Genomic DNA, 22,030 nt, shown 5'->3' with positions numbered 1-22,030 from the left:
ATATGTCCCCGGTGTCTTTGAATATGTGGTTACTGATAAAATCTTTGCTGTTCTTTTAGTGAATGTGGAAGGTATTTATTTTTAAAACTTACTTGCAAAGATGCTGACCTCATATAATCATATAGTGAGTATAAATTTCCTCCTGTGAATTGATGAGATTGCATGGTGCCCTACATGCTGGCAGACTGTCTTTCTTAGATTAGGCAAGAAAGAGCATTTTTGAACAAGGGTTGTACTTTGGCAGGTATTGACTCAGTGGGAATTCTTGAATTAATTTCATATGAAATGCAAATCTGTGGATCAGAAGTGACCCTGACATTATGATTTGATAAGTTAATTAACCACCCTTATTTACTTTAAAGTTAAATGAGAACTGGGTGCGGTGGCATACACCTCTAATCTTGGGAGGCTGAGACAGGAGGATTGCAGGTTTGTGGCCAGTGTCAGAAACCTTAGCAAGGCCTACCAAGCTTAGTGAAACTCTGTTTCAAAATAAAAAATAAAATAGGGCTGGGAGTGTAGTTCAGTGGTAGAATGCCCCCCTGGGTTCAATCCCCAGTAACAACTACAGATATATGTGTCACACACGCGTCCGTCTGTCTGTCCGTCCGTCTGTCTGTCTGTCTGTCTGTCTGTCTGTCTGTCTCTCTCTCTCTCTCTCTCTCTCTCTCTCTCTCTCTCTCTCTCACACACACACACACACACACACACACACACACACTCAGTTTAATGGGAATAATTTAAATGTTTATTATTAAGGAGTTGATTAAATGACTTATGGTATAGTCCCAATAAAATACAGTTAAAATGATCAACAAGCCAGGTGTGGTGGCTCATGCTCATAATCCCAGTACTTGGGGAGGAAGAGAGAGGAGGATCACAGGGTAGGGGCCAGCCTCAGCTACTCAGTAAGGCCCTCTGCAACTTAGTGAGAGACCCAGTTTCAAAATAAAGAATAAAAACTAGGGTTGGGGGTATAGCTAAGAGATAGAATGTCCCTGGGCTCAATCCCCAGAAACACACACACACACCATCATCATCATCATTAATAATAATAATAATAATAATAATAATAATAATATTAATAATAATAAAGAATCTTGGATAATGGGATAGATTTTATAGATTTTTCTCTCTTATCCCCTATTCTATTGACTCTTAGTTGAGTTGAAATACTTGCCCTGCATGTTCCTGGAGAGAATGCCAGTCTGGCAGATCAGGAATGCTGGGTGGATTACAGGCATGAGTGTCTCCCTTTCAGTTTTTCCTTTTGTGGGTGAGCTGAAGGATATAGCACCATTATTAAAATGTCTTATTTTAGTCAGGTGTGGTGGCACACACCTGTAATCCCAGTACTTGGGAGGCTGAGATAGGATGATCACAGGTTCGTGGCTGGCCTTAGCAATTTAGTGAGACCCTGTTTAAAAAAAAAAAAAGCTGGGCATGGTGGCGCACGCTTGTAATACCCACGCTTGGGAGGTGGAGACAGGAGGATCGCGTATATATATATATTTGTGTGTGTGTGTGTGTGTGTGTGTGTGTGTGTGTATACATAATAGGTCTGGGAGTGTAGCCCGGAGGTAGAAGGGTTTCCAGGAACCCCAGTACCACCAAAAAAAAAAAAAAAGGGTTGGGGTGGGGTGTAGATCAGAGGTAGATGCCCCTGGGAACCTTAGAACCAAATACACAAATACATACATAAAAAAATACATACAAAAAAAATACATACAAAAAAATACATACAAAAAATACATACAAAAAAAATACATACAAAAAAAAAAAAGGGTTGGGGTGGGGTGTAGATCAGAGGTAGATGCCCCTGGGATCCTTAGAACCAAATACACAAATACATACATAAAATAAATAAAAATAAAAACAAAAAATTGTCTTATTTTTTAACTGGATGGGTGGCATACACATGTAATCCTTGTATTGGGAGGCTGAAGCAGGAGGATTGCAAGTTCAAGGCCAGCCTCAGCAATTTAGCAAGTTTCAAAATAAAAAAATAAAATAGGGCTGGGGATGTAGCTCAGTGGCAGAGCATCCCTGGGTTCAACCCCTACTACCCCTGTAGTATTATAAAAGGGGCAGTTGGAAAGAGTTTGTAATAATGAATGTTTTGTTTTGTTTTTCAGGAAAAAGTAAAGGTAAGTATAATTTTTTATTGTAAATTACTTATATAAATTTCCTCATACATTTGGATGTTTAAAATATGAAGCCGCTCTTTTCTCCCACCTGTGAGACTCAGAAGAACTTAGTATTTGTTTCTGTATATAATATTTGGGAGGTAAATGCGTGGCTTAAGGGACAGTGCCTGTTGTGTCTGAGCTCAAGGATCAGAGACAGCCTGCCTCAGCCTCTGACTGCTCATGTGCACGTTTTGCCTACTGGCGATGGAAGATGGACAGATCCCCTACTCTGTTAGGGAAAACTTCCTCTCTGCTGGTTGAAGTCCAGGCCCTGCTGGGTCTCCTCTAGTAAGGCCCTGGACGTGATTGGAGTGTTGATTTCATAGCTGGCTTATGGTCATTCAGGTGTAGGTACCATTGCCAATTCTAAGTTAATAATTTTTTTTTTTGTGTGTGTGTGGTACTGAGGATGGAACCCAGGGACATTCTACTCAGCCCTATTTTTTTATTCTTTATTTTGAAACAGGGTCTCACTGAGTTGCAAAGGGCCTCACTAAGTAGTAGCTGAGGCTGTCCGCAAACCGTGATCCTCCTTTCTTAGCCTTCCGAATGCTGGGATTCATTCAATGCTACCACGCCCTTAACTAAGTTAAGAATTAAGATTTTTTTTTTTTTTTGTGGTACTGGGGATGGAACCCTTCTACCTCTGGGCTACACTCCCAGACCAATATATATATATATATATATATATATATATATATATATATATATATATATATATATATATTTTTTTTTTTTTTTTTTTTTTTTTGGAAACAGGGTCTCTTAAACCAGCGAGGCTGGCTTCAAACTTGCGCGATCCTCCTGTCTTGCCTCCCAAGCGCGGTGATTACAGGCATGCGCCACCACGCCCGGCTAAGTTAAGAATTTTTCATATATTTTAGGCTTGCTTTGTCCTTTTTCAAATTATTTTGCTTTAAGGATGAAATTACTTGCTATTCTTAAAACCATGTGCCCATCTAGATGAAATTGCTTAAAATATGAAGTATCACTTTTCTCTTCCTCAAAATATTCAATTTTCTGAGCATTTTTTTTTTGTGTGTGAAATACTTTGCCATTATGTCTAAATAATAGAACACTAAAGTTTGTTAATATTATTACCTTATTACTGTGTTTTTTATTACTAATAATTGTAGCAACTAAATAAAATCTAAATCAGAACTGAATTACTAGGAAGAGAAATTTTTTAGCAGTAAGGTTATTTTTTCCAAAGATGCATCCTGTTTGTTACTGATAGTAACAAAATTACTCCTGTAATTTTCAGTTTTGAGTGACCTTGTTCTACTTTGGACATTAACCTAGGTTTCTGCTGTAGTGTGGCTACATTAGAGGAAGCTACTTTATTTCTTCAATACTTATTTGAAGATCTCAGTTTACATATATGAAAGATCAGAGAAAAGATTAACCTGTGGGGTATATTCTTAGGGAAATGATCTCATTTATAGGTGCCATATTGATTTTGGCCAAACATCCAAGGATTATCTTGACAGCTGCTATGTTAGGTGATTGTTTAATTAGGCCACGGTTAGGTCAAATGGAGAAGAGTTATTTTGGGATTATTAAACTGAACTGAAAGTGTCATTAGAAGGCCTAGGTCCCCAGCTCTATTAGCTCTACTCCCCTAATTCATGGTCAAAACTAAATATAGAATCCTAAATATCTTATAAGGAAACAAATTAGTTGCAATTCCACAACATTTAATAATAATAATTACATGTGAGGTATTCTTTTAAGCAATTTACAAATAATTGCATTTGAGAGAGAGAGAGACAGACAGACAGACAGACAGACAGACAGGAGGTATTATTTTTATCCCCTTTTTATAGATGAGGAACAAGAATCCCAGAGAGGCTCAGAAGCAACTTGGCTGAAATCATAGGACTTACAAGTAGCAGTGTTAGGATTCAGATCAGGCCGCTGGACTCCAGGGCCCAAGTTCTTGGTTACTTAGATACTGTTGCCCCTGTAACATTTTTACTACTTTATATATACATACATCTATATGTAATATACTTTACATATAATATCTAGATATTTTTGGCCAACCCTTGTCAGCATTAGGTATTATTTTTTATCTTTACTGATTTCATAGGTCAAAGTGAAATATCTTTTGTTTTAATTTGCATTTTTATTACTAATAAGATTGATGAAGTCAGGCGTGGTGGCGCACGCTTGTAATCCCAGCATTTGGGAGGCTGAGACTGGATGATCGTGGTTCGTGGACAGCCTCAGCTACTTAGTGAGGCCCTCAGCAACTTATTGAGAGACCCTGTTTCAAAATAAAGAATAAAAAATAGGGCAGGAGGTATAGCTCAGAGGTCAAATGCCCCTGGGTTCCATCCATAGACCCACAAAAAATAAAAAAATAAAAAAAAGATTGATGAGATTGAACAATTTCTGTACATTTTTGCAATTTGATATTATTACAATTTGAGTTTTTTTCTTTTCCCTGCTCATCTTATTTATCTCTTTTTAAATAGCTTTTTAGCATTTTAATATATTTAGGATGTTATTCCTTTGTTGTGTTTGCTAGTTTGTTGTTTGTATTTTGTATTTGCTTATGAAGTTTTCTTACCAACAGAACTCTTAAGTTTTTACGAAATCCAACTTATTGCTTATTCCCTTTGTCATTTCTCCCATTACTTTTATTCTTGATTGGTTTATTTTTATTATAAGTATAAGCAACTTAAGAAGCTAGGCGTGGAAGCTGTCTTGTGATCCTAGTACTTGGGAGGCTGAGACAGGAAGATCACAGCAACTTAAGAAAACCTGTATAGTACAGTTCTTACCATCTGTATGCAAATGCATACATTCATATTCGCAATTGTAATTATTTTATGCTATGTAGATTTCAAATAAACATTTTATATATTATAGTCTACATTCTTGCTGGTTTAAGAGTTGTGTTATTTTACCGTGTTAAGGGGTTACGTAATATTTTGTATATTAACTTAGGCATTATTGTACATTTTGTATAAATATATATATATTTTTGGCATGTTTATAATCTTGTGACTTGTCTTTTAATTTTAGAGAACACTTTTTACAGTTGGCTAGAAGGTAAGTGGAAACTTTAAGTGATTTCCCGTCTCATTTTTAAAGCCACAAAATTAATTTTATATTTACAAGATTCACATATGACATTTTATTTCCAAATCATTGACTTTTTTAGGCCTCTGTGTAGAAAAAAGAGCATTCTACAGACTTATATCTGGTCTACATGCAAGCATTAATGTGCATCTGAGTGCAAGATACCTGTTACAAGGTAATTTTTTTCTTGTTATTTTCCTGAAGGGGAATATTTTCAAATGTTTACCTCATTGAATCTTAGGCAGTGAAAATCCATTCCTCAATGGAGGTAGTCAGAGATGTGGGAACTATAGGTACAGTTGAATAGTTGAGCATATCATTAACCCTTAACTCTCTTCTCCTTCTCCTTCTTCTCTACTGGGGATTGAACCCAGGGGAAATTCTACCCCTGAGTCACCCTTGACCCAGCCCTTTTGATATTTTAAATTTTGAAACAGGGTCTCTGTAGTTGCTGAGGTTGGCCCTGAACCTGAGATCCTCCTGTTTCAGCTTCCCAAGTACTGGAATTATAGGCATGAGTCATCATACCCAGCTGCACAGTTTATATACTTATTATTCTCAGGGTTTTTTTTTTTTGGTGGGGAGATACAGGGGATGAAATTTATGGGCCTTCTACCTCTGGGTTATACCCCAGACCTATTTTATTTTTTATTTGCAAACATGGTCTCACTAAGTTGCTGAGGCTGGCTTCGAACCTGTGATGCTCCTGTCCCAGCCTCCTCAGTACTAGGATTACAAGCATGCATCAGTGCACCTGGCTGCACAGTTTTGTTTTTTTTTTAACTTGCTATTGTATCAATGTCTTCTTATTTATGTGCCAGCTTTAATGGGTAAAACATTTCCTGCTGCTCTTTATGCTGTAGGGATGTGGTTGGAAAATGAAACTGTGACTGATTTTTTTTCCAATCAGTAACATATTCACTTTGACATTAAAGATTTTACTTCTTAGAATAAAAAATACAGTAACTTTGATTTGAAACAGCTTCTTCAAACTCAGTAATTTCAGATAGTCATTTTTAAATTACATATATTAGTTTTATAAATAAATATATTTAGAAATTTGATTTTCATTAAAACTATTGTCTGCCGGGCTTGGTTGCGCATGCTTGTAATCCCTGCGCTTGGGAGGCTGAGACGGGAGGACCGCACAGGTTCAAAGCCAGCCTCAGCTACTTAGTGAGGTTCTCAGCAACTTAGTGAGACCCTGTTTAAAAAAAAAAAAAAAAAATATATATATATATATATATATATATATATATATATGGTCTGGAAAAAAATAAAACCTATTTTCTTAGTAAAACATTAAGTTCATTTTACCTTTAAAGATGGATTTTAGAAGATAAAATATCAATATAGAATTTTCTTTTTTAATTTAATTTAATTTATTTATTTTTTCCGATACTGGAGATTAAACCCAAGGGCATTCTACCTCTGAGCTACACTCTTCGCCCTCATTTTTATCCTTTATTTTGAAACAGGGTCTCACTAAATTGTGGAGGGCCTCACTAAGTAGTTGAGGCTGGCTGTGATCCTCCTGTCTCAGCCTCTCAAGTACTGGGATTACAAGCATGCACCACCATGCCCGGTTATTTTCTATATTTTATTTATTTATTTATTTTTGTTGGTCTGGGGATGGAACCTAAGGGCATTCAACCTCCAAGCTATATCCCTTGCCCTATTTTTTATTCTTTGTTTTGAAACAGCATCCCACTAAGTAGCTGAAGCTGTCTGTGAACTGCGATTCTCCGGTCTCAACCTCAGAATGCTGGGATTACAAGCGTGTGCCACCACACCTGGCTTTTATATTTTATTTTGAAAAAGAATCTCACTAAGTTGCTGAAGGTCTCATTAAGTTGCTGAGGCTATCCTCTCACCTGTGTTCCTCCTGTATAGTCTCCCAAATACTGGAATTATAAGTGTGTTCCACCATGCCTGGGCTCTATTATGTTTATTTTTATTTTTATTTTTATTTTTTGTGGTACTGGAGGTGGAACCCAGAGGCTTTTCTACCTCTAGGCTATACTCCCAGACCTATTTTATACTTTATTTGGAAACAGGGTCTCACTAAGTAGCTGAGGCTGGCTTTGAACCTGTGCAATCCTCCTGTCTTTTTGTCTCCCAAGCACTGGGATTTACAAGCGTGCACCAACACATCCAGCTTCTATTATGTTAAAAAAAATAAAATTAAATTCTTCAGGTATAAATAACCTGTGAAATTAAAGTGAAAATTACTCAATTATAAAACTTAATTTTTTTCTTTTTTCTTTTCTTTTTTTGTAGTACTGGGGATGGAACCTAGGGGCATTCTACCTCCGAGCTACACCCCCAGCCTATTTTTTTTTTTTTTTTTTTTGGTGGTACTGGGCTTCCTGGAAGCCCTTCTACCTCTGGGCTACACTCCCAGACCTACTTTACATTTTTATTTGGAAACAGGGTCTCCTAAGCCAGCGCGCGCGGCTGGCTTCGAACCTGCGCGATCCTCCTGTCTCTGCCTCCCAAGCGCGGGTATTACAAGCGTGCGCCACCACGCCCGGCTTCCCAGCCCTATTTTTTATTCTTTATTATTATTGTTTTTTTTTGTGTGTGGTACTGGGGATGGTACCCAGGCGCATCCTACTTCTGAGCTACACCCCCGAGTCCTAGTTTTTATTCTTTATTTTGGAACAGGGTCTCACTGAATTGCAAAGGGCCTCACTAAGTAGCTGAGGCTGGCCTCGAACCATGATTCTTCTGTCTCAGCCTCCCAGATGCCGGGTTTACAAGTGTGTGCCACCACACCCAGCTTATTCTTTATTTTTGAAACAGGGTCTTACTAATTTGCGGAGGGTCTCACTAAGTAGCTGAGGCTGGCCGTGAACTGCGATCCTCCGGTCTTAGCCTCCCAAGTGCTGGGATCACAAGTGCGCACCACCACACCTGGCGTAAAACTTAATTTTTAATATATATATTTCTTCTTTTTTCCCAGATACGTGGTTGGAGAAGAAGTGGGGACACAACATTACTGAGTTTCAGCAGCGGTTTGACGCAGTTCTGACTGAAGGAGAAGGCCCAAGAAGACTTAAGAACTTGTACTTCCTCTACTTAATAGAATTGAGGGCTTTATCTAAGGTGTTACCATTCTTCGAGCGCCCAGATTTCCAACTCTTCACTGGAAATAAAATTCAGGATGCAGAAAACAAAATGTTACTTCTGGAAATACTTCATGAAATCAAGTAAATTATATACTACAACTTTACATTATTAAAAGAGTACAAGTGATAGCTAGTTAAATTCTTAGGTATTTATTTAGAGTTAGAAAAACTATTTAAAATATTTAAAAGCTAATTTTGCTCCCTGGTCTTTTATTTATTTGTTTGTTTGTTTGTTTGTTTGTTTATTTTTGCGGTACTGGGGGTGGAACCCAGGGGTTCTGCCTCCAAGCTATACCTCCAGTCCTATTTTTTATTCTTTATTTTGAAACAGGGTCTCACTGAGTTGCAGAGGGCCTCACTAAGTAGCTGAGGCTGTCCGCAAACCGCGATCCTCCGGTCTTAGCCTCCCGAATGCTGGGATTATATGCATGCGCCACCACACCTGGGTCATTGGTCTTTTAGAATTAGTTTTTCTTTTGTTGTTGTTGTGACCTATGTACTAAAAAATCGCCCATTTTTAGTTTTGAGGGCCATTCTTTGAGTACTTGGTACTTGCATTATTTTTATATTTAATTGAACAGAATCAGTTTGGGGCCAAACTTCTACATTAGGCAATTTGTATTTTAGACTCAAGAGTAAGAATCTGTCTGCATCAGAGTGTTGGTTTTATTGTTTTCCAGTCTGTTTTAATTATATTATCATTGAACTATTAGTGGGACTTTTAATATTTAAAATACATAAAATGAATATTCTCTATTTTAAAATGCAGGTCATTTCCTTTACATTTTGATGAGAATTCATTTTTTGCTGGGGATAAAAAAGAAGCATACAAATTGAAGGTAATTATTTTATAGTTAATATTCAGATAAAAAGTAATGAACAGTTATGCAAGTATGAATATAGATTCCTTATGACCTATTATCAGAGGATGGAGAGGAGGATGAGGAGGACAGGGAGGAAAAGAAAGGTGCTGCTCAAAGGCTACAGTTTAAGTTGGGAAGAATATGTGTTAGTGACCTATTGCACACATTGGTGACTAAAATAGATAATGATGTATATTTCAAGTTTTCTAAAAAAGTAAATTTTATTTATTTATTTTTGTGATAGTAGGGATTGAACCCAGGGACATTCTACCTCCAATCTACACCTCAACCCTTTTTTTAAAAATTGTTTTGAAACGGGGTCGCGCTAGGTTGCTGAGAGTCTCTTTACACTGTTGAGGCTGTCCTCAAACATGCCATCCTCCTCTTTCTACCTCCCAGGTACTGGGACTACAGGCATGCCCCTCCACACTTAGCTGAAGAGTACATTTTAAACGTTTTCACCATATACACAAAACGAATATGTAAGGTGATGGATTTGTTAATTAATTGAATGTAATCATCCTGACTTTTAATCATATGTCAAAACATCCTATTACAACCATAAACATAAACACTTATTGGGGCTGGAGGGTGCTTGGCGGGCCAGTAGTGGGTTGTTTTCCACTTTCAGAACTTATTTTAATTACAGCAAAATTTATTTGAAACTAATAGCAGTAAAAGGTATTACAGTGAAATCATTAAAGTATTAATGGAACCAGCCCTGTTTCACTCTTGACAGTTATTAGGAAGGGATTGACTCAGTGGGTTTAAGAAAGTTCAAAAGTTTTATGTGTTGAACACCCTCTTGAGAACAGTCGTTTTCAGTGTTACAGATTCCTGTACTATTGTGTTGAGCTTTGCCTGTGCTTTGGAACCTTCCTAGAACACACTTTTTTGGGGGGAATGTATTTAATTGGCAAGAAAGTTTAAACATTATTTTCACCTCATTGTAGAAATACAGTGATTTTTTTTTCTTTTAGTGCTGCCAAAATAAAAGTACTCATTTTTGCATAAAACATATTCAATTATTATTTATTAATTTAATAAAGAAACCCAGGTACTTATATTTTACAGTAGATCTAGATATGCATTCAGAAATTACAGGAAAAATTGGAATCATAGTCTTTATTTGTCTTAAAAAAAAAAAAAAGAATTCCAAGGGCAAGTCCGATTTCAAGTCTAGCTGGGATTACATTCCAAATAACACCCGAGAAGCAATGTACCACTGTGTACTTGCAGAGGGCTTTCACGTTGATAGTCTTATGTAACGAAAAGAGATTATATATTAAAGGGAAGAAATCCAGAGCTTGAATGGCAGTATTAGTTTACCTTTTGCTGAAGAACATCCTGAAAATGGCGTTGGTTGAGTGTAAAGATGGACCGTAGGGGGGCAGGCGCAGCGTGGGGTTTTCATCCTAGTTCCTGGGATTAAAGGCAGGCAGCAATGCGAGCGGGTATCGCGCAAAGGACAGAGCTGACACCCCACGGAATGGGGTCCAGTTGTTGTCTTGCCTCCTACGAGGGGTTTACCCTCAAGCAAGACCAATTCTGAGTATGTATTTGCCTCAAAATACTATTGTAAAATATTATGGGGAAGGTTTATTAAACACTATGTGCAGAGCATGATTTTTGTCATTAACGGAATGGACATCTTCCGCCCTCAGGGGATTTCTAGACTATTTGAGGAGACAGGTGAAATTATCTTCCTATTTTCTTAACAAGGCTACTGGTAAGTAAGGGCAAGAGGCTTTTAGTATCACTGGGTACCATCTGACTTCACAAGAATATTTATAACCATCTTCCTCTGTTTTCTTCTTTGTTTTTCTCCATGATGGAAGAACCTGTTTTTAGGAAGCTAGCAAAGAAAGTACTTTTGCACTCTCTTTTTTTTTTTTTCCTTCCTTCTTTAGATAATAGTTATTCTTGACCTGCCGTCCATCGCCTACTTAAAGCATTCCTGCTACAAAAACATGCCTCAGGGGTTATATAACTCCCAAACAGCTTCCAGGAACTTGAAAGTAAGGGGGAAGATGCTGAAATAAGACTTCTTTTTTTCTTACTATTTTCAATATGTTCTTTATTTTTAGTTCACTTGCAGGCTTTTTGGAGAGTGTTTTGGCATCAGCTCTTTTTAGATTGTGCAAATTAGAAATATTTCTCACAGTGTTTTAATTTGATCAAAACTCCAAACACTCAGCTTTCATGCCCTATGAAATTTATGTAGAGACTTCTTACTTAACAGAGAATTTTTTCTGCATTTTTTTACAGGAGAAAAGTTAAATGTTAATATCAGAAATTTTCTTCTTTTTTAAAGTTAGTTTCTGGTAAACATAGATTTGATTGGTCATATTTATAAATTCATTTAAAAGCTGATTGTGATTTTTTATACCCCATCAATATATGGCTAGAAATAGAGGATTTTTATGTGAAAGAGAATTATTTAGTGTTCAATTAAAAATAGAATAGGATATCAACTGAAGGCTTATAAAACATTTAAGAATTTGGGTGAGAAATGGCTAGCTGGTTTCACTGAATATAAATCACAAGATATGCCAGGCGTGGTGGTGCACACTTGTAATCCCCGCGCTTGTGAGGCGGAGACAGGAGGATCGCGCAGGTTCGAAGCCAGCCGGGTTGGCTTAAGAGACCCTGTTTCCAAATTAAGAAAAGTATAAAAATAGGTCTGGGAGTGTAGCCCAGAGGTAGAAGGGCTTCCAGGAACCCAGTACCACCACACACACAAAAAAATCACAACATATGACCACATTATGTTTGATCATTCTGTCAAATGACTGTAATTTAAAGTAAGGATCTTAGCCGGGCGTTGTGGTGCACGCTTGTAATCCCAGCATTTGGGAGGCTGAGACCAGAGGATTGCGGTTGGCGTACAACTTCAGCTACTTAGTGAGGCCCTCTGCAACTCAGTGAAACCCTGTTTCAAAATAAAGAATAAAAAATTGGGCAGAGGGTGTAGCTCCAAGGTCAAATGCCTCTGGGTTCCATCCCCAGACCGGCAAAAACAAAACAAAACAAAACAAGTAAGGATCTGCCTGGGCATGGTGGCATATGCCTGTAATTGGTACTTAGGAGGCTGAGACAAGAGGATCACAGGTTCAAGACCAGTCTTAGCAACTAAACAATACCTTTAGCAACTTAGTAAAATAAAAACAAAAAGTAAAATACAGTTGCAGGTGTAGCTCAGAGGTATAATATCCCTGGGTTCAATCCTCAGTAAAACATACACATGGTCACTCACTCACTCACTCACACAATAAATAAAAATAAATAAACAAAGCAAGGATCTAAAACTGTATTTCTTTCTTTCTTTTTTTTTTTTTTTGTGGGTCTGGGGATAGAACCCATGGGCATTTGACCTCTGAGCTACACCCTCTGCCCCCCTTTTTTTTTTTTTTTGGTGGTTCTGGGGTTTCTGGAAACCCTTCTACCTCTGGGCTATACTCCCAGACCCATTTTTATATTTTTATTTGGAAACAGGGTCTCTTAAGCCAGCACGGCTGGCTTCAAACCTGCACGATCCTCCTGTCTCCGCCTCCCAAGCGTGGGGATTACAAGCGTGCGCCACCACGCCCGGGTTCCCTGCCCTATTTTTTATTCTTTACTTTATAACAGGGTCTCACTAAGTTGCAGAGGGCCTCACTAAGTAGCTGAGACTGTCTGCAAACCGCGATCCTCCTGTCTCAGCGATCTTCCTGTCTCAGCCTCCCGGATGCTGGGATTACAAGAGTTCGCCACCACGCCCAGCTTAAAACTCTATTTCTAAACAGAATTTGTGGTTTAGGTTGTGGTTATTTTAAGGGTCTTACGTTTCCAGTCTGAGATGACTTTAGAATTGGCTGAGGTTATTGGGCATGATTGTTGTCTGTGGAAATGATGAGGATTTTTTTCCAGTTCTGACCTACTAAGTGTTTAGTCTGTTTGGCTCTAGCATATTAAGTTTACCTAAGTAAAAGATGCGTGTTCTTTTATGTGCTTGGTTTTAATTTTATAATGTTTATTTGTCTGTTGTAATCAACCATATATGCTCTCTGTGCCATGCACAGATTTACTCAAAAACTACCACATTCAAATATTTGAATTACCATAGAGTCAAATTTAGATAGTGTCTACAAAAATTAGCATAATCTTTTAGAATAGAAGCTTCCAGCCTTAAGTATGAGAGTCTCTTAAAGTAAAAAATTTTTTTTCTTTTTCTTTTTTTTTTTTTTTTTTGTGATATTGGGGGTGGAACCCAGAGGCTTTCTACCTCTGGGCTATACTCCCAGACCTGTTGCTGAGAGCCTCACCAAGTAGTTGAGGCTGGCTTCGAACCTGTGCGATCCTCCTGTCTCAGCCTCCCAAGTGCGGGGATTACAAGCATTGCGCCACCACGCCCAGCTTAAAAGTAAAAAAATTTCAGGCCGGGCGTGGTGGCGCACACTTGTAATCCCCGCGCTTGGGAGGCGGAGACAGGAGGATCGCGCAGGTTCGAAGCCAGCCGCGCTGGCGTAAGAGACCCTGTTTCAAAAAATATAAAATAGGTCTGGGAGTGTAGCCCGGAGGAAGAAGGGCTTCCAGGAACCCCAGTACCACCAAAAAAAAAAAAAAAAAAAAAAAAGTAAAAAAATTTCAAAGCCCTTCCCCACAAGAGTATTAGTACCTATCGATTGTAAAAATATAATTGCCAAAAAGCCACTATGCCTTCAGTAACACTTTTTAAGTAAAAGCTGCATTTTCTTGCTCTTCACATTCATCCATTAAGAAATGGCTATAATGAGCATATATGTGAACTACTTAATCTATCTCTATGTAATCTTGTATATATATACATATATATATATGTGTGTGTGTGTGTGTGTGTGTGTGTGTGTGTGTATATATATATATATATATTTTTTTTTTGTAGTACTGAGGTTCCTGGAAACCCTTCTACCTCCAGGCTACACTCCCAGACCTATTTTTTTTATACTTTTAAAAAATTTGGAAACAGGGTTTCTTAAGCCAGCGTGGCTGTCTTCGAACCTGCGTGATCCTCCTGTCTCTGCCTCCCAAGCGCGGGGATTACAAGCGTGCACCATCACGCCCAGCTCCATATGGGGTTTATAGACCTTATAACAACTATTAAGTCTCCTAAAGGTCCGTAGTGCATAGGATGGGAACATGAACTATAAGTAATTTAATTTTCTGTTATTGTTAAAAGTATGATTTTCTTTTAAGTCAAGTTCAAGGGAAACCTGAGACCATGAAATCTATCTGTAATAATATTATTGGGTGGTTATTTCTAAAAGTATGCTTAAAATTAGGATTACTTCTATTGAACAGGCATAGAAATACAGACTGAGAATATTGTTAGCATGTAGTAACAAGTAATAGCCAGGCAAGATGGTGCATGCCTGTAATTCCAGTTTTTGGGTGGGCTGAGATGGGAGGATCACAAGTTCAAGGCCAGCCTCAGCAACTTAGGCCTTCAAGAACTTAATCAAAATAAAAAGTAAAAAGCCGGGCGTGGTGGCGCATGCTTGTAATCCCTGCGCTTGGGAGGCTGAGACAAAGGATCACAAGGGTTCAAAGCCAGCCTCAGCTACTTAGTGAGGCTCTCAGCAACTTAGTTAGACCCTGTTTCCAAATAAAATATAAAAAAGGCCTGGGAGTATAGCCCGGAGGTAGAAAGCCTCTGGGTTCCACCGCCAGTACTATAAAAAAAATTATATATATATATATATATATTTATAAAAATAAATATATATATATATATATATATATATATACACACACACACACACACACACACACACACACACACACACACACACAATAAAAAGGATTGGTGTATAGCTCAGAGGTAGAATGACCCTTAGGCTCAATCCTCAGTACCAATAATAATAGTAAAAGACCCCCAAACATACATGTAGTAACAATAACTAATAATTATTTTTGGAGCTACACTCCTGGCCCTCCTTTTTACTTTGAAATAGGATCTAAGTTGTGGAGGGCCTCACTAAGTAGCTGAGGCTGGTCACACACCAGCAATCCTCTTTTCTCATCCTCCCAACAATTGGGATTACAAGCGTGCGCCACCACATCTGACCAACAATAATTTTAATGCAGAAACAAGATCTTGGATCTTATTAAGTCTTTTACATGTAAGAGTTGTTCCAATTTCAAGCTTAATAAAGCAGCTTGGGTTGGCTGAGCAAATTGAGGTCAGCTTTGATTATGGTAGATGCCCATCATTGATGATTTATTTCTAGTTTTATGTCTCTGGTTCTGTTCTCATCTAGTTGAACCCAATGTATGGTCTTAACACATTATAAGAAGGAGCGTGCTATATGCTTTCTGAATTATAAACCAACTGGAATAATGGATGTTCTGTCTGAATTGTGTGTCAATTTTCTGCTTAAAATTTGAGGACTTTAGCCGGGGGGGGGGGGGGTGGTGGCGCACGCTTGTAATTCCCGCGCTTGGGAGGCAGAGACAGGAGGATCGCACGGGTTCGAAGCCAGCCTCAGCTACTTAGTGGGGCTCTCAGCAACTTAGTGAGACCCTGTTTCTAAATAAAAATATTAAAAAAAAAAGTTCTAGGAGTATAGCCCAGAGGTAGAAAGCCTCTGGGTTCCACCCCCAGTATAACCAAAAAAAAAAAAAAAAAAAAAAATTTTTTTTTGAGGACTTCAACTCTAAAACCAGGACAAAGAGCTACGTGGAGGATCAGTTACTAATTTTCACTAGAGTAAAAGAAGGATGTGTTCTTGGCTTTCCTTCTGTTTTTCCCCCTATATTCCTTAAGGACATATACTACTTTTATAAGCTGAGTGCACGCTGCCCTACATAAATAGTGCAATACCCTAATGTTCGTGGGCACATACAGTATGCACTACATGTATAAAAGTGTAAATTACACACCACATTCAGCATAGTAAGAGAGGACAGGATACAGTATTTTGGAAGGATACTTAAGGTACTTTACTTGTACTTGAAACAGTTTCTAAAATTTGGTGGTAAGTACATGGACATTATATATTGCATATTTATAATAATAAGATTAATATAATACCAGAAAGAAGGATTGTATTTAATCATTATGAAATCAAAAGGTTTTTTTTCCCTCTTTTTATTTGGTAAATGATGCCTTCCAATACCTTCCCTCCACATATATACTGGCATTTAGTTCATAATCACATATAACAGGACACATCACCCAAGTTTTCATTCATATATATATGTATATATATATATATGTATTAATTTATTGGATATATCACCCAAGTTTTCATATGTGTGTGTGTGTATTAATTTACTTATTTTTGTGATACTAAAGGTTAAACCCAGGGGCTGTTTTGCCTTTGAGCTCTACCTTCCAGCCCTGTTTTATTTACTTTGAAGTAGGGTCTAATTTGCTGAGGCTGGCTGTGAAACTGTGATCCTCCTATCTTGAATCCTAAGCACTGGGTTTATAGGCATGTTCTTCTATGTCTAGCTTCTTGTATTTTTGTAGATTGTTTATCTTTGAAGTCAGGCAGGCCTGGGTTCTGAGTATTTTATTTATTAGCTGTTGGAATTTGGGCAAGGTATCTAGCCTTTTTGAATCTTGTTTTTTTAAAATTCATTACGGGTAGATTATATTTACTTTTGGATTTGTGGTGAGGATTAAATGAGACTGTATATGTAGAAATTCTAGTGTGGAGCCAGGTGCAGTGGTACATGCCTCTAATCCTAGTACTTTGGGTGCCAAAGACAAGAGGATCACAGGTTTGAGGTCAGCCTGGGCAATTTAGTGAGACCTTGTTTGAAAACAATTAATATAAGGAATGGGGGTGTGACTCAGAGGTTGTAAACCCCTAGGTCCAATCCTCAGTAGCAGATACACAATCTGGTGTGTAGGAGATGCTCAGTAATTCTTTTTTTTTTTTTTTTTACCCCATAGTGCCTTACCCAGTGATAGGCACATAGAAGGCATTTAGAAAATACTTGTTAGTTGACTATATATTGCATCTTAATCACATTTTATTGAATTGTTCTTAGGAGGACTTTCGACTACATTTTAGAAATATTTCAAGAATCATGGATTGTGTTGGTTGTTTTAAATGTCGACTGTGGGGAAAGCTTCAGGTGAGCAAATCTAGCTCAGTCCTGCTTGTCATTTATCCTTTGCATGAAGAATGTTCTTAATTCTTTCCTTTCTTTTCTTTTTTTGTTTCCATTACAGACACAAGGTTTGGGCACTGCTCTGAAGATCTTGTTTTCTGAGAAATTGATAGCAAATATGCCAGAAAGTGGACCCAGTTATGAATTCCATCTAACAAGACAGGAAATAGTATCATTATTTAATGCATTTGGAAGGTTAGTTTGAATGTACTGAAATTGTTTTTGTTAGCCTAGTTAAGTCTAATGCAACACGTATATTCTCAGATAAACTAGGTAAGGAATATCCTCTTGGGTAAAATTGTCTTGCTACAGAATTATGTGATCTTATGAAAGAAATACCTCAAGTATGTAGGTATAATCTTTTATTTACTTATTTATTTTTGTGGTACTGGAGATGGAACCCAGGGGCATTCTACCTCTGAGCTACACCCCCAGTCCTATTTTATATATATATGGTACTGGGGGTTTAAATGTAGTTTTTTTGGTGTGTGTAATGTCCAAGTATTTTTCTAAAGATCCACATACAATATATGTGGTTACAAAATTTTCTGTAAATGGAGCTGGTGTGGTGGTTGGTCCACGCCTGTAATCCTCGTACTTGGGAGGCTGAGACAGGAAGATTGCAGGATCAAGGCCAGCCTCAGCAACTTAATTAGACTTTCAACAGCCGAGCAAGACAAAAAATACTTGACATTCAGCATTATTTCTCTAGCACTCTGAAGCTTGACAGTTATGTTTCATTGTAGATTTAGCTACTTTTATCATACTAGAGAACAGAACTGAAGTGCACTTAAAATAAGGAATATACACCAAAAAATTTAAGAAGAAACAAAGTTTACTTTTTATAAAAATTAGCAAAAATATAAACACATTTACTATTCTGTTATTCTTAAAAATGTTTTCTACTCTAAACATGCAAAGTAAATAACTTTTACAGGGGAACTTTATCCAAGATCATTTCTGAGTGATATATTTTTTGTTTACAGAATTTCAACAAGCGTAAGAGAATTAGAAAACTTCAGGAACTTGTTACAAAATATTCATTAAGGAACACAAGTTGAAATATGACTCTTTCTGGAAAATGGAGGCCAAAGAGTGGAATTTCATTCAAAGGCATAATAGCAATGACAGTCTTAAGCCAAACATTTTATATAAAGCTGCTTTTGTAAGAGGAGAATTATATTGTTTTAAGTAAACAATTTTTTAATTGTGCCAAGTCTATGTTTAATATTATTATGAGTAAAAGTAATACTTTGGTAATGTGGTACAAAATTTTAATTTTAATATTGACTAAAAGCAAGATTATCATATTCAGAGATGATATAACTAGGCAAATGATGTTTTAAGTTTCCCAAATTAGAGTTTTATGTAAGATGTAACAGAAATAGAACTAAGGCAGATGTGACAAATGTTTAATAGGATAATACTAAGGAGGTTCATGAATGACCCATAATTAACTTTTTGATACATTTAGGGTTGCCAGATTTAGCAAAAATAAATAAAACAGTATTCCTAGTTGGATTTGAATTTCAGATAAACAGCTAGTTTTCTTTTAAATATAAAGTATGTTGTAGCCGGGCATGGTGGCACATGCCTGTTATCCCATTACTTGGGAGACTGAGATAGGAGGATCGCAGGTTCAAGGTTAGCTTCAGCAACCTAGTGAGACTTGTTTCAAAATAATAAATGAAATGGAACTAGGGGTGTGGCTCAGGTAGAATGCTGCTGAGTTCAAACCCCAGTACCCTCCTACAAAAACATATATATAAGCTGGGCGTGGTGGCACACGCTTGTAATCCCCGCGCTTGGGAGGCTGAGACAGGAGGATCACACAGGTTCAAAGCCAGCCTCAGCTACTCAGTGAGGCTCTCAGCAACTTAGTGAGACCCTGTTTCCAAATAATGTATAAAACTAGGTCTGGGAGGATAGCCCGGAGGTAGAAAAGCCCCTGGGTTCCACCCTAGTACCACAAAAAACCCCAAACATACATGTGTATATATATATATATATATGTATATGTATACACACATATACACATATATATACGTGTATATGTTGTATATAATATTTAAGACATACTTATACTAAAAATTGTTTGAAATTCAAGTTTAACTGGGAGTCTTATGTTTTACCTGGCAATCCTAAGATATAGTGATATGAAATAAATCACTTTTCTAGTTATATTGATATTTTGATTGTTTTAGTATGTGGGAAAGATACAATAACAAGTCAAAGCATAGGATATTTCTAAACATTGTGAAAAACTGAATAGATTATATATTTATTCTTATGATACTTTCCCTAATAGCAAATAAAATTTGGGGGAAACTTTATTTTTATATCATTTCAAATTTATAGAAAAGTTTCAAAAAATAGTACAGTAGTACTCATATTCACCAATTGTTCACCTTTGTTTCATCTGTTATGGTCTCTGTGTAGACACACATATGTACCATTGTTTCCTCAGAGCTTTGAAAGTTAATCACAGCCATTATGCCCTCTTAACCCTAAATTCTTTAATGGCTAATACCGAATACTTTTCTAGAAATGATTTTCTTAAAAAATATACCCTGCAAATCTGGAACTATAATACTATAAGCCTTAAAATAAGGAGTCCTTTCAAGTTCCAGTCTAAAGTTTGCTGAGTTTTATTGTCCTTTTTGTTTGATCTGTAGTCATAGGGTATATAATTTTTTAAACATGAAATTAACTTCCTTTGCTTCCCCAAAATGGAACTGTAATTTTGGGAGATTTTTATTGGTGAAAGTTCTCCAGTGATAAAAATATTTGAAGGGACTTAGGAATTTGTCACATGATAACTGTAAGGAAAAAGAAACGGTGTACCTCAAAATTATGTGCCATCTTTATACATGTCTTAGCAGGTATAACATGTGGAGAGGTTTTATTATTTGTAAAGCATGGTTAGAAACAACACTTTACAGTGCTGCGTACTTTTTCTTCTCCATGTCCCTAAAGGCCTGACACAGTGTCAGGCACGTAGCTGGGATCCAATAGATATTTGCTGAATCAATGTATGAATGTGTTTTTGGCATATTTAAGTGAATAATCACAAGAACCCAGTTTAACAATATGTACTCTATTTCCATTTCCCCTCATTTGCTCTGAAAAGAATAGGAAAAGAAAAACATTAACCCATTAACTGAGTCCATCCTCTTGGACAGAGAACTTTGAAGTGACCACCATCTCTAAAGGTTTAAAGACATTTGTAGTACTCTGAAAATATGGTAGATGGGTTTAAATGTCAATTTTGCGTCTAAGTCCCATTTTATGCCTCCCTCCCCGCCTCCCAAAGCCAGCTGTTTTAAAATACTATTCTTATCTTCACTGGGCCATGTCCTGCTTCTTAACTAAAATTTGGTGTCTGGTCCTGTGTTATCAGTCCCTTTCTGTGAGGTCTCAAACCCTGATTCTGCAACCACAGTTCAGTCCATAATATATTTGAGTTTTCTGCATGTGGCAGTCCTGAACCCCTTCTTATACACTCCATTCCCTCAGTTCCTTATATGTGTTTGCTCCTGGACTCCGTTTTGGCCTCTTCGTTTATTCCTGAAATGTTATTTCTGAGACTTCACCCTTGATCTCTTAATCACTCTGCCAATCCTCACTCTTGGGTGATTCCAGTTCAGTGACTCCCCAGCCTTCAGCTTCTGCCCACTGTGCTGCATGTTCGTCTCACAGTAACCGTAGCTTAAAACAGTTTTGCTCCTGAAACCCTCTTCTGGTTAATTTCAGAACCATCGTCTTCTAAGTTTCCTTGGCTCATGTTTCTCCTCTGCCTTTCTCCTTTCGTAGCGTCTGAGATCTAGAGTTTCCCTCCATCTTTCTGCACCATCCAGCCTTTCTGTTTCCACATGAACCTGTCTCCTGACCACCGGTCCATCTCCTCTTTGTCGCTCCAGTGTTAGCAGACTAGACTTTCTGGGAGTACTCTGATAGTGTTACTGTCTGCTTAGCAGGCTGTGGTGACTTCATGAATTTTCTGAGAAAAGCCAAAGCTTGACATAGAAGGTCCTCCTCACCCAGTGTTCTGCTAAAACAGACGTGTAGTTCCTCAAATGCCCCAGAAGGCTGGGCCTCTACTTCTCAGGGAAGGCTGTATTCTTTGCATCAAGCGCCCTCGTCAATCTTCCCCACCTGGAAAATTCCATGCATCCCTGCAGGTTCAGCACGAGCCTCTCCTCTGTGAACACGCCTCCGCTCTTTCCAAGGAGTCATCCGACTTCCTCTGTGTCACCACTGTAATTACAACCTACCTCTACTGTATCACGTATTGCACTGTGTTGCTTTTATTTTGTAAAGTCTCCTTTACTAGAATGTGAGCTCCTTCAGGGCAGGAAAAAGGAACTTAACTCATTTTGGCATCTCCATAGCATTGTTTCTGGCATAGGAACATTTAATAAATATTTGTTGAATAAATTATTTTAAAGTGATATTACTAGCAGTCATACTTTGACTCAAGATACCGTTACTCCCTTCATTCTACAGCAAGGATCAGTAGACCCCCAAGAATTTGGACTTTGGCAGGGGTTGGTCAATAAAATTGAAACTCTATTCAAAATTTGGTGTGGTTTTTGGTGGGCCACGAAAGGGGGAG

The 22,030-nt window shown here is 37.6% G+C and overlaps 1 protein-coding gene across 10 annotated transcripts in view; it reads left to right on the top strand.

Moving 5' to 3' along the window:
* The window catches only part of ERO1A (endoplasmic reticulum oxidoreductase 1 alpha), a gene marked incomplete at both ends in the record, with an annotated part of 51,611 nt that extends 33,149 nt beyond the window's left edge, over window positions 1-18,462 (top strand). For 5 of the 10 annotated variants that reach the window (XM_080708017.1, XM_080708015.1, XM_080708018.1 and 2 more), the window contains 7 exons: window positions 5,223-5,249; window positions 5,362-5,454; window positions 8,245-8,491; window positions 9,180-9,249; window positions 17,293-17,379; window positions 17,477-17,610; window positions 18,402-18,462. In XM_080708017.1, coding sequence (XP_080564143.1) covers window positions 5,223-5,249; window positions 5,362-5,454; window positions 8,245-8,491; window positions 9,180-9,249; window positions 17,293-17,379; window positions 17,477-17,610; window positions 18,402-18,462 — 719 coding nt within the window. Of the gene's footprint in view, window positions 1-2,135; window positions 2,148-5,222; window positions 5,250-5,361; window positions 5,455-8,244; window positions 8,492-9,179; window positions 9,250-17,292; window positions 17,380-17,476; window positions 17,611-18,401 lie in introns of all 10 variants that reach the window. The other 5 variants (XM_080708009.1, XM_080708014.1, XM_080708012.1 and 2 more) reach the window with 5 other exon arrangements.
* Between the last annotated feature and the right edge of the window lie 3,568 nt (window positions 18,463-22,030).

The sequence above is a fragment of the Muscardinus avellanarius genome (genome assembly GCF_963383645.1).
Source record: "Muscardinus avellanarius genome assembly, chromosome: 12".
NCBI lineage: Eukaryota > Metazoa > Chordata > Mammalia > Rodentia > Gliridae > Muscardinus > Muscardinus avellanarius.
Note: the sequence above shows the minus strand (reverse complement) of the source record. Positions and strands in the feature narration are given on the sequence as shown.